This window comes from Caretta caretta, chromosome 22 (assembly GCF_965140235.1).
Source record: "Caretta caretta isolate rCarCar2 chromosome 22, rCarCar1.hap1, whole genome shotgun sequence".
NCBI lineage: Eukaryota > Metazoa > Chordata > Testudines > Cheloniidae > Caretta > Caretta caretta.
In genome coordinates, this window is record NC_134227.1 from 11,476,261 (window position 1) to 11,491,668 (window position 15,408).

General features: G+C 50.5%; 1 protein-coding gene across 2 annotated transcripts in view; it reads right to left on the bottom strand.

The window, feature by feature from the left end:
• The window catches only part of ADAMTS8 (ADAM metallopeptidase with thrombospondin type 1 motif 8), a 30,549-nt gene extending 15,577 nt beyond the window's left edge, over positions 1-14,972 (bottom strand). The window contains exons 1-2 of one of the 2 annotated variants that reach the window (XM_075122179.1): positions 11,881-12,722; positions 10,679-10,829 (exon numbers count right to left, since the gene is read on the bottom strand). In XM_075122179.1, the coding sequence (XP_074978280.1) occupies positions 10,679-10,801 (123 nt within the window). In that variant the 5' untranslated portion in view covers positions 10,802-10,829; positions 11,881-12,722. Of the gene's footprint in view, positions 1-10,678; positions 10,830-11,880; positions 12,723-13,381 lie in introns of those variants that run through there. The other variant, XM_048827549.2, reaches the window with a different exon arrangement.
• Between the last annotated feature and the right edge of the window lie 436 nt (positions 14,973-15,408).

A 15,408-nucleotide genomic window follows, 5' to 3' on the forward strand; every position in this document is an offset into this window, starting at 1 on the left:
TAACCTCTGAAGAGCCGCGTGTGGCTCCGGAGCCCCAGGTTGGCCGCCCCTGGTGTATCTAGGTGCATCTCAGTCGATGTCGGTATTGCCTTTTGTTATAGCTTGGAGCACTGCCGACCCTCTGTACGGCAAATAACACACTGCCATCTGCAGCTGCTCAGGAGAAGGATGTCAATGATCTGAGGGATGTGTCTGTGTCCTCAGTAATAGCGTGAGCCATGCCCTCATTTTCCAGCCCCAGTCCACTAAAGCCAGGAACCAATCAGAATGTAACCACTTTAACTTGACATTTTCCATCTCAGTGCTGTGTATATAACACCCACATGTCCATGTGGTCAGCGGGGTTTGACCCGAGGGCCTTCAGCTCCAAACTACAGGCCTCTGCTAGTTGAGGTATAGCAAAAACTCTCTTAGCTAGCAACAGTAGCAGGTTATTAATCTCTATGTGGACCAGCCTCTAGAGGGGGCATGACACATGCTTTACAAGCATTTTAAAGATACAAAATCTACATTATTGGATGTATGATTGCAGTATGAACATGGGGGAGGGGAGAGCAGAGGTAAAAATCAATGTAATTCTGTTGACTTTAATGGAGCGACGCTAATTTTGACTAGCTGAGGATCTGGCCCCAAGTCTTCACTCTATGGTATGGTGGAGTATTTGCTGGCCTTTACACTCAGCTTCAAATATGTGCTCTTTAAACACATTCTCCACTCCTGAAGGGTGGTCAGCGTTCCTGGCTCAGAGATTCCTGGGAGGTACGAGCACAGCAGGAAATAGGCGAGTTTGTTCCAGCAAGCGCTGAGTGCTGCGGTACTTTAGTCCAAACCGCGTGTGGGCGTTAGGTTCCGGTGTTATTATTTGTGAATGGGATTTGTTCCTATAGCACTTATGAAAGCTGCCAAGCATTCACTCAGGAGTTCCTTCTGCTTGGGCGAACCGGCGAACCAGAGGTTATTGAATACGTCAAACGCTCCAGCAATGTTTAGGTTGATGTAAACATCTTATCGGCGCATTGAAATTCCTCCTCTGTTTGGCACCGTCTCACGGAATCATATTCATGAGAAAAAAATGCAATCATGTCACAACAGCATGAGAACTGGGGAAGAGAAAGCGGCTTCTCTCATCCCAGGCAAATTACACTTTGCGGTCTCAGTGACTTTAGCATAATTATGTAATTAGATTAGAGTCAGACATAAGGACTGAATTCTGCCCTTTCTTATACCTGTGCCAATCCAGAGCCGCTCTGAAGTTAGCAGAACTGCTACAGATTTACACCAGCAGCTGAGACCAGAATTTGGCTCTGTGAGTTTAACAATCTCAGCTGTAGCTGGAGTGAACAGTATCCCGTAGAATGGAACGCGCCAAGTTCTTTGCCTCAGTGGGGAATAAACAGCTCGCAGTGCTCACAGCCTTTCCTGGGCCAGTGATTTGCATGGGAGGAGCAGAAGCACCATTTGTTTCGAAAATTAGTAAGACTCACCAATGCACACATGTAAATCAGTGGCCATGATGGGAGTCTCGCTTGCATCCCAACATTCAGTGGATCGGAAATGTTGTCACAACACGGAGCCTCTGATGTACTTTGCAACGTTCATACATAAATAACGTACAAAATGACTTTCATCCCCAAGGATCCCCAGGCACTTCACAGACTGTGTGTAGAGATCAGTCATTGCTGATAATGCAGCCACTTCTGGGGTGGAATGAGAGAGCTGTTTAACAGCAACACTGAACAGTACCTAAGGGTATGAAGTGAAGAATACCACAATCAACTGAAACTGCAGGGAGCGGCAAGAGTCAGGAGGTGCAATGTAATTAACTAAACGGAAGTGTGACTGACACACTGCAGTCAGCATATCCCTGTTCCTATGAAAAGTGCCACTCCTAATTTGCAAAATGTGGTCAGGAGCTTGGATTTATGTCTCATCTGAAAGATTAATTGGTGCACTGGGGCCGCCTTGAACCAGTGCCATATAAGCAGGACATTCCTAGTTATCTTAAATCATTCTGCAACATGTTATCCTATCACAGAATAGCCACGCGAACAGATGTCTAATTTTAGCAATAGGCACGTTAGTCAAATTCAGTCCATTGTGTTATAGCAGGCACCAGAAGGAGTGAGGGGCACACTCACTCGACCTGTTTATTCAGACTGGCCAGAATTCCATTATGTGACATACAGCTACAAAGCATAGAGCAGATGCAGCAAAGAATTCACTCTTGAGGCAAGAAACATACACAAGACTGTGCAATGTCCACTGTTACTGTTCCAGGGGAAATGTGGGAATTCTTTGTCTCTGCCTCAAGGTAAAGTCAAAATGGGCACCCTGATAAAGAGGCCACAAAGCTGTGGAATAGTGCATCTGAAGAGGACTCCATATTTCACAAGACTAGGGTTGAAATTGGCATAATAGCCTCTAATTTAAAGCAGAAGGCTCCCCGAAGCACTTGAACGCATATGCAAACCATCCAGGGGTTCACATCACCCACCACTGAAATGCAGCTGTCTCTGGGGTGGAATATGGTCACTGCTTAGTAGAATATAGCAATGCTTGGGGGGGTGGGGGATGAGGTAACAAGGGAGACTGGAACCAGAATGAGAATTTTGAAGGGTCTGAAAATAATTACCTATATTGAAATGGCCCAGACACCTGGGTTTACAGCTCAATTCTTGCAAAGAGTGCTATGAGATCTTTTCTGGTCCAAAGATGCAGGATACAGGAGCACGCTGTGGTGGGGTAAGCTGGTTTGGCAGATGGCACAGTGGGGCTTGGGTTAAATTCTTATTTCCTGCCTGTATCTGCAAACATAGAAAAGAACTGGAAGGCAAAGATGGAAAGTGAACTGAACAAACAGCTATTTAGTGTAGATTAAAAGGTCAAATTCACTTGTTCCACCATCTGATGTCTATTTATACCAGCGCTCGGCCTGGGCAGCGCATTCTGGTTCAGCTGGCCCATGATAGGAACCTGGCTGCTCTTGGGAGAGAAGCAAGTCACCTGCAGAATGTACATTTGACCAGCAGAGCCAGTTCAGAAACACGTTGGAATCTGAGGGGTTCTGCAGAGGCCAATCATTGTGTTTTCTCAGCCAAAGACAACATTTAAAGTTGTTTGATCCTGCTTTTCCACCTTTCTTTCTGCCACCCCTAGCCCTAGGGGCCTCTGTATTAATGAAGAACATCCAGGGTGAGATTTAGCCTCTCTCTGTCATTGGATCTTCATGGATTTGCCTTCGTGGTGTCCCTGCTGCTGAGGAAGCAGGGGAAGATTTAAGAAAAGGGTGGAATCAAGGCTGAGGAGATCAGATCTGATGAAATTAAAAATCTTGTGAGCCATTTTTGCCACCTTGAACGGAGTTGTGGGATCAGGAGCATTCTTGTGAGATTTCCGCCATCTTGCTCAAAAAAACTGCTCTCGAGATTTCACTCACATTTTTAACTAACGCGAGACAATTGGTCCTTTTCCAGTCCTGGATCTGACCGAGAATTAAAACTGGAGGGGCAGGTTCCAATCTGGGGAGACGAATCTGGATCATTATCAAATTCTCAGGGGAAAGGGAGAGGAATCCTTCCTTTTCACCCAGTGCATTGGTACAGCTGCCTGGGCAGATGTAGCAGGATTTGGCCCATACTGGAATAAAGTGGTAAGTTTCCACTGTTTAATGAAGCCCACGGAAACTTTCCACCTCCCTAGTAGTGGTTGTGGAGTTGTGATTCTCTGCTCATTGCTATTGCGAGAAAACCAAATTCCATCCAATTCCCCCAGAAGGAGAAACAGACAGGGTAACGCATCAGAAAATGCCACTCAATGACCCTCAGTAGCAGACACACCAGACTTAGGAACTTAAGTGGTGCCTCAGTTTCCCTCTGGGAATGATGTTTCTTAATATCCCTAATGAGGCGCTTGAAGATCTATAGCTGACGTACTGCAGAAGCGTAGATATTAATTATTATTAGGTATTATTATGCTCAGGTAGTATTAACAGCTTCTGCTCAGCTGAGTTACAAAGCAAACAAACTGCCTTCCCAGCAAGGAACCCACGTGCCCCATCGGTCACGCCAGCAGCTCTGCAGCTGACTGACATGAAAAGCACGAACCATGACAGATCATGAGACTGCTACTAGTGTACAGCACAACACAGGGCGAAGGAGATAAGATGAGAGATAAGAACGTAAGTGGCGACGTTTAATTTGATCACATCTAAGGATTCCATGTGACTAAAGAGTCTTGCGAAACGCCTCTCTGCACACTTATTTATCTGAATCTGCACTGTCCTCTGAATATCGTCTGGGTGGGAAGGATAAAAAACTGAATGAAACCCCCCCCCCCCCACACACACACACCTGTTGCTGTAGAGTTGTTTCAGTAGGACACGCATCCATTCAACATGATTTTTTACTGTCGGGTTATTTTTGTAGAACCCCCCCACCACAATTTGATGTGTTATTGTAGGGCCCGCACTGCGATTTGCTATTGGAGGGTCGCTTTTTAAGCCAAACATCCTAACTGGCTGTGATTTTTCTCCTTAGAAGACAGCATTTATTGGAGGGGAAATAAGTGCAGGGCATTCTGTATGCAGACAGGCCCCGGGAAGAAAACAGGTGGTCGTTTTTTAAGACTGATGAGCTCTGAAAAGGACCTTTAAAAGCCACCCCCCACCCCCCGCAGTAAGCAATGATTTGATACTATGCAGCCAGTTCCCCAAGCATTTGTCCCTACTGCTGCAAAGCAAAACTCACTCCCTGCTGGGTTGTCAGTGCATTAATCGGTTGGTGCATGCACCGTTGAGCCGGGGGACTGGAGCGGAGCTCCTCGGGAGATGGCTCAGCGTCAGCTCCTGTTCCATTATGATAAGGGCTAGTGGGAACCAGGAGGACGTTCCAGCCCCAGCTGGAATCCCTGGTGGGTGGGGAGTGGGGCAGCCTCCTCAATGTTTACCAAAGTCGCTGGGAGCTCTTGGGGCTCCTGCCAGGGCCTTGGCTCCTGCCTCTCATGCAACACCTCCTTCGGCAGTTTGATGGCCGAGCCAGAAATTTCCTAGCACAAAGCCAGGCTGCAGCCAAAGTAAGTTGTGGGCAGTACGGGGGCAGGAGGCAAAGTGAACCGTGGCCAGTCCTCCTGTTTGCTGCCCTGCTCATATTCCTCTCGGCCCTCTTTCTCTCCAGCTCCTCTCCTCCCTCTTTTGTTTGTTCCTTCACATGCTTTCCCCTTTCCCTTTCCTCCTCTGCCCCATCTTTTCCTTTCCTTCATCTGTTTCTAGTCCTTTCTTCCCCCCCCTCTTCAGCAGCTGTGTCTCTCCTCCCTCCTTTCCTACTCTCTCTCTCTTCCTCCCACTCTCCTTTCCTTCCCTCCTCGCTGAATGTTCCATGCTTAAGGAGTTGGGGATCTCCGATGTTCTTATCCTCTGCTCAGAATGTGCTCTTCATACACCCCCCACCCGTAACCTGACCTACTGCCCTAGGGGAGGTGGCTCATCCTCAGTACAGCTGGGCCTGGAATCCAACCTGCTTTCCTTCTCCTTTGAGATGACAGCATTTCAGTCACCACGGCCCTTTCCTGATCAGCTGACCCACCGCCCATCGCTGCAAGGTCAGAAAAATATCATTCTCCCCATTTTACAGGTGGGCAAACAGAGGCACAGAAGGGTTAAAGTGACTTGGCCAAGGTGACACAGCTTGATAGCGACAGAGCTAGGAATAGAACCCAGTCTTACTGACTCCAAAGTTCCTTGCTCTCACTGCAAGAACACACTCCATCCCAGAAGTAGAACCCAGGATGTCTCGTCCCATCTTCTAACCTGCTAGACACACCAGATCGGAGAGATGACGCAATGTCTGTTTTCTGATGGAGCTTTGGACAGGTGCACAGTCACGTTTGTTTAGCCTTTTGCCATCACTGTAATTATTCCAGGGTAGGTTGTTTTCTCAGCATGTGGGAGTTATGCACAGATCCTTAGGCATGAGACGCAGAGTAATAACAATGATCTCTTACACTGTGCCTTTCATACCAAAGTGCTTTATAATCAACAGTCATTTTGCCAGCAGCCACCTCTGGGGTCAGCTGTGGCAGCTGTTTAACATTATGCTGCAGTTCAGGAAAGGAAGTGGAGAAGATTCCCACATCCAGTGGGCAGAAATTGAGGGGGGGAAAATGTATTGGCCCCCTCTGGATTATGCCTCTTAAGCTCTTTGCTCAACCTTGTCCTGGACTTCTTGAACCCAGAGTTCAGGCTGCCAAAGTTATCCCACTTCCATGTGCAAGATAAACTCCAACCAGGAGCCCTGGAGCACAAAGGCCAATGCATTGATGTGCTCAGCCACCCACTTCTCTTGCTCTTCGCCTTCCTCCAGGGCTGCAGTGAAAAGCAGCCGGAAACAGCCCGTGTTAATTGAATCTTCAGAGATGGCCCCCATGGATTGCAGAATGCCCACTTTCTCCAGAAATCAGATAAGGAGGGCTGGCTCCCTTTGTCAAGGGATTAATTGAACTCTATTGTGCAAACTGTGAAAAATCCTGGCATAAGCCTAGGAGAGAGAGCCGGAACAAGGCGATCTTAGCTCCATCTCAATCACATCTGGAGCCATCTGCTGTCCCGGCCAGAGAGCACAGAGTGGCAGAAAGGCAGCAAAGCAAATATCCGTTTCCTCCTCGGAGAGCTGCGACTGTCCACCTGCACCAGATGGAAGCCCAGGGTGACATTTTCAAATCCACCTAGGGGTTCAGACATCTAGTTCCCATTGGAATCAGCAGGAACTGTGCATCTCATTCCCCTAGGAGACTTCGGAAATTTCACCCTGGGACTTTATGGGACACAGAAAATTCATCTGAGCTGGAATAGCCACTTGGTAGACGAGAACTGCTAGAAGCAACTCTACCAGCAAGATCTGGTTGGGTTTAGCTCACCTGCAAGGTCACTTTGAGGGACAGTTTGCCTATGTAGGAGGCTGTGCCCTGCTTGTCTGCAATGGATGGGACTTTGACTGTAACCTGATGCAATACAGCCTTGCTCCACAAACTCGGTCCAGCAGTTTAGCTACTGGCTGTTCTCAAAGGACCCAGATTGTAACAGGCCCAACAGAGCTCGAGCACAGACCCCAACTGTATGGAAGAAACACTACAGTCAACGGTAGATCTTATGACTTACTCAGAGCTGCTGATTTTATCACGAGTCTTATGATATTTGGTGCTTTTTCTTCAAGCCCCAGCTGCTGGAGTCAGGGGATACCCAGAGAGTCCCAGTTTTCTTTGACAAGAACAAAGGAAGAGTCTAGCCCTTGTGGTTAGAGAGAAAAGCTTGAAGACATGACCCCAGTGCACCCTGAAGGCTCAGAGACCAGATGGCAAAGAAAAAGGACCCAACATTTATTATTGTTTGAAATTTCATGATTTTTAAGATCAAACTCATGATTGTGGAATGCTTGGGGTTGGCAACACTGTGCCCACAGCCAAAGCCCTTACTCCTACCTGGCAGGCTGAGGTCACTCTCAAGTGAACTGAGCATGCTGCTCAGGAGACTTGCATCTGAGCCCTGACTCTGGCACTGACTGGATGTGCTGCCTTAAGCAAGTCAAAGAGACCCCATTTTCAAACACACCCCTTGCTTTGGGTGCCTAACTCCACACCCCCAGGCCCCATAAAAGTGATCGGCAATTGTGGGTGCTCAGCATCTCTGAAATAATTAGGCCTGAGTCCTTTCCATGCCTCAATTTCTCAACTGTTAAAAAAAAAAAAGCCCTATGGTGCTAATGATGTTCACCCACCTTTGTAAAGCGCTGTGGGGTCTCTGGAGGAGACGTGCAGAGCATTGTGTGCGTAGCGCGGGTATTTGCATTTATCACTGTAGAATCTAGGCACCGTTCATCACTAACACCCTCTTGCGAAGGTCTGAGCGCTCCCAAGGCCTGCTGAGTGGAGAGTGCTCAGCACCTCTCAGGAACATGCCCATAGGTGCAACAACAAATGCCCACTGGAATAATCTGATTCAGAGAAGTGATGAGAAACAGAAAGCCTTAGGGCCCGGTTCTGCTGTCACCTCCCCGACTGATGTCAGCACAGTTATTCCTGATTTACACCAGTGTGAAGAGGGAGCAGAATCAGACCCTTGCTGTCTGAGTTAGGCTAACTGCTGAGCTACTTGAGGAAGAATGGAGCAAATGGAATGGAATGAATAAAAGCAAATCATTGATAGAACTTCCTTAATAGCAGCATAAAATTGATTATAACTTACACTGCTCTGACTCCCCCATTTCCTCTTATGTATATCCCACGCCTGATCTGTTACAGCTTATGTAAGAAAATAGCTTCTTACTATAAACAATGCTTTTGACCTTTAATAAATATTTGGTCATGAAAGTGTTGTTACGGGAAGAAAAGTAACTATGTAAATATGGTCCCTTCTGTCTCAACAAGTTTTGCTCGCTGTGCATCTTCCAGTCAGATGTGCTGCTCCCACTGATGCAAACAAGTGTGCATTCCCACCAGCTCAGCAGGGCCAGTTCAGCTAAGGGAGTGTGAGCTGGATTCTGATCCGCCTCCTGGATTGCCAGCTGAAGCTCAGAACTCTTGTCGCTGATCACGCAAGAAGCCGAAATAGACCAGGTGAGTTGGGCCATTTTGAATAACCGCCCTGACGTGTGTAAACTCAGCACTAGAACGGATTGGCATTTTTTTTTCAAATGTCAGGTTTTTTTAATCTTTTTTTTCAGCCAGGAAAAAAAAATTGACCCTCCCCACCTGCCCAAAATAAACACCTTGAAAATGATATTTCCCTCCCCTGCACCTTTTGGGATTAAGCAGAGAAATCAGTGGGAAGGGGAAGAGGGTGGGGCAGGATGGGGAACCGAATGAGGATTACTAGGATATTCCCTACCCAAGATGCTCCTCTGAGTTACGCCTCTAAATCCTGAAGAACTCCCCTGAAATCAGTTCAATCTTGCTTTTGTGAAAGATGATGAGCCAGAATCCAACCTCAGTTGCAGAAAATGGAGTTACTTCATTTTCCCCCTGAGAAGCCCTAAAGTTTATGCTCCCTTCCCTCTACACAGCTTGGTAACTTCCAAGAGTGGATCGGGAGAGGGCCCCTCCACCCTTCTACACACTGTCCTGGGATCTCTTGGCTGATAAGCAGCCTGTTTACATGGCCCTCAGGTGGCATCACGTTCCTTTAAACCACAGTAACTGGCTTCTGGATTTGTCCCATAGCTACATCCTTGGCATGTCAGCATCCCATCGGTTCTAAGTGCAGCTCAGTGGCCAGGGTGCCATTGAGAGCTGCCTAGTGAGAGCTCGATCACATAAACCCAGCAAGATCAGTTATTCGGTCAGAGATCTGTTGATTTCATCAGTGTGTCCGTAGACAGCTATGAGCAGCTTCAATAACCAGCTGAGGACAAATCCTGAAAACCCTACCGCTGTTTTCAAGCCACTTGGTGCCCATTTGAAAGCACAAATAGGACATGGAAGATGCAAAACCTCATTATTACCACTATGGTCTGCACTGATGGCCCCTCTAAGGGCTGGGACCAGAAATGCAATGGTGGGGTGACATTCTTCTCCAAGACCAAGTTTTTTGATATGGGCCCAAAACATCAGGTTCTCGCATTCCAAACTCTCACTGACTTTGTCTGGTGAAGAACTGAGGAAACCAGTTAGGACCTTAGGATTTGAGTCACAATGTTGCATCTAACAGGACTTGATCTACTGCTGTTTTGAGTGTAAGCTCTTTGGGGCAGGGACTTTGTGTATCTCAAAGCACTGAGCATCCTACGAGTATTATATAAACAACAAGAAACAAGGGCCAAAACCGGAGTGTTGCTGAGCACCCTCAAGTCCCATTGAAGTCAGTGGGAGTTGGAATGCTCAGCACATCTCAGGATCAGGCCCACACGTGCTGGAACAATTTGTATAGTGGGGGTGCTGAGAGCCATTGAACCAAACTGTAAACCCTGGATATGATGGACAGCACTTCCAGCCAGGGGGTGCAGCAGGCCCTCCCTCCAGCACCTGTGATCAGATCTCAACTGAAGAGAGCAGGAATGAGAATGTGCCCCACTGGGGAGAACATGAAGGGGAGCCTTTGGGAAAGGGTCAGACCCCACCTTAATCCTGCTGGCTGCTTGCTTACTTCAGGCAAAATGCAGCACATGGGTTTCATCTGGTTAAAATTTACCCACCCCCATATCCCATTGCTTTAATCTGAGCTCAGTACCTAGAACTACTGCAGAGTCAGGCCTTGTCTCGTCTCTTGCACATCCTCCACTTGCACATGCTCCCCAGTATGTATGTGTACACACACACACACACTGTACACACACGTACACACACAGAGGCTGCTTAGGGACCATTCACCATTTAGAGGAACAGCCGTGTTAGTCTGTATTCGCAAAAAGAAAAGGAGTACTTGTGGCACCTTAGAGACTAACCAATTGGTTAGTCTCTAAGGTGCCACAAGTACTCCTTTTCTATTCACCATTTAGTATCAACTGCTGCTATCCTACAGACTTTACTGTTTAAGACACTGGTGCCAGTCTCTTGCACCGTCTGTCACTTTAGTACCTAGAAGCACGAGTGGGTCACTCAAACCACGCGATGACAAACCTAGAATCGGTCTGGCCTTCAGTGCCAGATCCACCCTCTGCTACAGAATACACGCCACCCAAACAACGGCAAATACCTGCACAAGCAGGTGGCGGGGTAATACACGGAGAGGTGTGGATTCCACTTGGTGCCAGTGATGGCTGGGGTATATTTGCCTTTGAGGCATGGTCTCCTTTCCCCCTACACTTGGGCAAGTCATGTCCCTCTGTGTGCCTCAGTTTCCCCATCTGTAAAAAAGGGGAGAGTGATACTGACCTCCCTTGCAAAAAAATCTTTGAGATCTGCAGATAAAAAGCACTATAAGACCTAGGGACTGCTGTTATTATTACACTAATAGAAGTTATACAGGGATTTCCTGGGGTAGATTGTGTTCTGCTGTCGAAATGTGCCCTATGCCCCCACACAAGAGCCGGTGGATTTCATGCTTACACTTGTACGACTGCTTCTGGTGCATCTGATGGCTGAGAAGGTGGATAGAAGTTGGGTTTGGGCAGAGACTATAGGCCAAGGGCTTTACAAGTGACAGTGCTGGTGACGGGGGCCCAGACTGACAGCCCTGGAGACAGACACTCTGTCCATAGAGCAGGCTTGGCAGGTATGCACCTTGCCAGAGAGCATCAGTCCTGAGCTGGAGGGTGAGAAGGGAGATCCGCCTCCCCAGCCCACCCAGTCCTTTGCCTCTCCATTCAGACTGAACACAGGGGACAACCAGTGCCATCGGTATCATGCTATGGACACGTGAGACCTGGACTTGTACCGGGCCAAGGACACCTCTTTTACCATAGAAGAGAGAATGTTTCCCAGGGCAGGAGCATGGGGAAGAGTCTGTTTGCCTTGTGGCATGAGTGTGTTCGTGTGCAGGGAGGGTCTGCGCTAACTGATAGCGAGTGGCTAACCCCAAGCAGGCTGGTGCATTGTTCAGCTGCGGCTTGCATTACTCCCTGTGCTAAAGCTGCAAGAGGCAATTCAGTTAATCCCCTTTGCAGCAGAGCATTTTCCCGATATATCCAAGGGACAGTTCTGCCCCTCTCCCCTCATCCTCCCCTCCAAACCCTGTCCTCAGACCCAGGTGAAAAAGTAGCACTTTCTCCTTGGTGAGATGCAGGCCCAGACACGGATCACTGAGGTCCCTTCCAACCCTGATATTCTATGATTCACTCCGTTGGCCAGAAACACTTCCTTCACCTCCTGCTACAACCGCGTTTCCTACTTCCCCGGCTAGCTCTGTAGCAACATGAAAGGCACTAGCCTTAGCTAGTATATGTGTTGTGTACATACGGTGAAGGCAGAGGGCAAATCCATCTACTCAGCTGCTCAGAACAGTCTCCAGAGTTTTCCTTTCAGGCTGAAACGGCACCATTTGTCAGCTCAAGAGTGCAAGACACTTTCTGAAAGCTTCATCAAAACCCATGCAGCTATCTTTGAATGACTCAGATAGGGAAAATACTATTAGCCTGGTTAAAACACCCCAGATCATCGTATGGTCATTTGTGTGTGTGTGAACGCATAAACATTGCTTAACAATAGCTGAGTTTTAAAATGTGTCACACTTGGGATGTAGCTGGACCTCAGTGAGGGATCATGTGATCATGCAAGTGATCATGCTCATTACAGGTTTGAAAGCCCACCTTACAGATGCTGTAGATGCCCAGGCATAACCGGGGCTGGGAATGGGCAACAGGGGATGGATCACTTGATGATTCCCTGTTCCGTTCATTCCCTCTGGGGCACCTGGCACTGGCCACTGTCGGAAGACAAGACACTGGGCTAGATGGACCATTGGTCTGACCCAGTCTGGCCGTTCTTATGGTCACCTTCAAGAATCATCTCTTTCATTTTATATCTATGTTATAAACTCACACTTCAGTGACACTTAGGATCGGAAAGCACTTTGGAAACATTAGTTAACTAGCCTTATGTCAAAAGCACGGAGAATTTAATGGAAGACAATACACTTGTTTGGAGGGGGGAAGAGGGACCATGTTATAGTCTCTCATAGAAATATATCCCTGCTACAAAATTCAGCCAGGTGGGGCCAAGACCCTATAGAAAGGTGCTGGGGTTTTTAGACCGATTTCTATAGCAACCCATTACTTGTCTGATCATAGGATGTTTCCATACAGGTAAGCGTCACAACCGCCCTGGGAGCCAGGGCACTGGCCATGTTTAGAAACGCCTGCGGTCACCAGAGGGTGAATTCAGGTCTCTCCCTCCCGCCCTGCCACCCATTCAGGGTACCCAGAGAGGGACAAGCCGCAGAGCCTTTGCAAAGCAAGCTCGTGGACAATCACCAGCAGCTCCCAAACCGGAACCCCGCAGGCTCACCCCTGAGCGCAGGGCATTTCTTCTGGGTGGATGCAAGTGTGGAGACAGGACCGAGAAGCCTCTAGCCCTTGTGCGCAGCGCTAACCCTGGGGCTTGGTGTCTGGGCTGAGACAGCAGGTCTCCTCGGAAGCTCCGCTCCCTCCAGGGGGAGCCAATAGGTCGGGTTCCTGGGGAGGCAGCTCCTCGCCCTGAAGTCAGCGCGACCCCTGAGCGTGGCTGCTCCCCAGTGGGGCTCACCCCCGGATCTCTGATTGGGAAGGTCCCCGCCCCCCACCCCAGGAACCAGAGATGCTCATCGCAAGGGGCTGGATGCTGCCCCCTCTCATTCCCACGGGCGCCCGGGCTGATCCAGCGGGCGTCCCACCGGCGCAGACACGCGTGGACGGTGGAGAGGGACCTGCCAGGTGCTGGAGGGGGCTCGGGGGGCGGCGGGGGGGGGGAAGCATCGTCTTACCTTCAGCTCTTCCCCGTAGAACCGGACCATGGACGCGTCAGCCACCAGCAGCGTCTCCACGAAGCGGGCCGCGGACACGAAGCGCTTGGCCCGGCGGCTGGCCCCCAGGGGCAGCTCGCTCCCGGGCGCGGGCGGCGCGGGCCCCCCCCGGCCCCTCCTCTGGAGCCGGTGCGGCTGCCGCAGCGGCTCGGCGCCCCCGCGGGCCGCGGGCTGGACGAGGTATTCGTCCCCGTCCACCAGGAAGGAGCCGCGGATGCCCCGGCACAGGCTCACGGCCGCCAGCGAGCCGGGCTGCGAGTTGACGGTCCCGGAGTAGAAGCATCGCCGCAGCCCGGCCTCGCCGCCGTCGGCCCGCGGGCCCCGCCGGCCCAGGCGCTGGATCGTCAGCCCCGGGGCGAGGAAGCGGGCATCGGGCGCCAGCTGCAGCACGAAGTCCCGGCGGAAGGCGGAGAGGCAGAAGGAGACCCGCTCTCCGCCCCGCGGGTCTGGGATCCGCACGGGCACCACCTCCTGGGAGTCCCCGGGCGGGCTGGGCAGCGCCCGGGCAGCCCCCAGCAGCAGCAGCAGCAGGAGGGGGCAGGCAGGTGCCCGCCTGCCAGGCACGGGCGGCTCCCGACGGGAAAGGGGCATGGTGGGACCGGACAAGTGCGACGGGAGACCCAAGTGCCGCCCCCCGGCAGGGCAGGGCAGGGCAGGGCAGGGCGAGCTCCGCAAGCCGGCGTGGGACCGGCGCTGGGGCGTGAAGCCAGATGCAATAGAAGAGGGAGAGGTTCACGCCGGCTGGTTTAATTACCAGCAAGCGGGAGAGATGGAGAAAACTCCGCTTCCCTCCGGAGCCCGGGCTGGGGGCTCCCTGCACCTTTGCAAGCCAAACACCCAGCAGCAGCCAGTCAGCTGGCTGCTTGGGCAAGGTGCTGAGGCGGAGGGGGGCTTGGGGAAGGGGCTTCTCACTCTCTCTAAGAGTTTGCTTCCCTCCTGTCTTCCCCAGGCGCTTCTGGCCGAGCTCGCCTGGAGCAGCCCCTCCAAAGCCTTTGCAGCCCCAAAGCGGGCTGCCGACTCCTCGGTATTTATACTTTCTTCCCCCTGCTTTGACATAAGAGGTTTATTTTTGATCTCGCACTATTCCACTTCCCCCTCCCCTGGGACCCGGAGAAGCAGGAGGAGGAGAAGTGAAAAAGGGAAAAAAAAAAAGTTTTGGATGGAAGTGGAGGCCAATCAGGAGCCAGAAGGGCCCGCCTCTCCTGTTTAAGTATCAACTCCAGCATTCCCCCCGACCCGTTTACTCGCTCCGGATTAACTCCTTCAGCCCAGCCTCTGCCGAGATCAAAGAGCCCGCTCTCACAGCAAGAAGCCTCTGGATTTCAGGGGAGTTAGTCCTGATTTACACGGAGACCAGACGCAGACCCTCCTTCTCCCCAGCTTACGCCCGTTTCACCCCCACTGATTCCAGAGGACTTGCTCCGGATTGCCATGGCAGAGTCCGACCCTTGGGGACTGAATCGGCGCCCACCGATTCCAGGGAGACCCGCCGAGAGCAGAGTCAGCCCCTTACCTTTCAGACAGCATTGTCGCCAGGGCTGAAAGCAAACTTGCTGCATCCAGTTTTTCCTCTGCAGTCCACAATATCCCCCCCATATCAGCCAGCGCAAATGCACCCTGTGGTCCAGAAGCAAATGCGGTCACACAGGGAGTGCGGACTCTGAACAGAACATCCCCCAAGCAGCTGGATGCTGAGGGTTTGAACGAAGCTGTTTTCCTAAAGCCAAAATAAAGCACCAGGCTTTATGGACTCGCCAGTAAAGCAGATTCCTAGTGTTTGCCTATGAGAATAAAATGACCCAAACAACACTGTTCCTTCCCCATTTTTTTTTTTTTTTTGTGTGTGTGGTGTGCGCGTGATGGGGGGAATTCCTGAAACTATCCCATCTCATGATTTAAAGAAATAGAAACCACAGCTAGCTTGCTACCGGAGTGTCTTTCCAGGGAGTGGGATTCCTAGAGCTGGAAGCAGACCCAGGAAAATCACC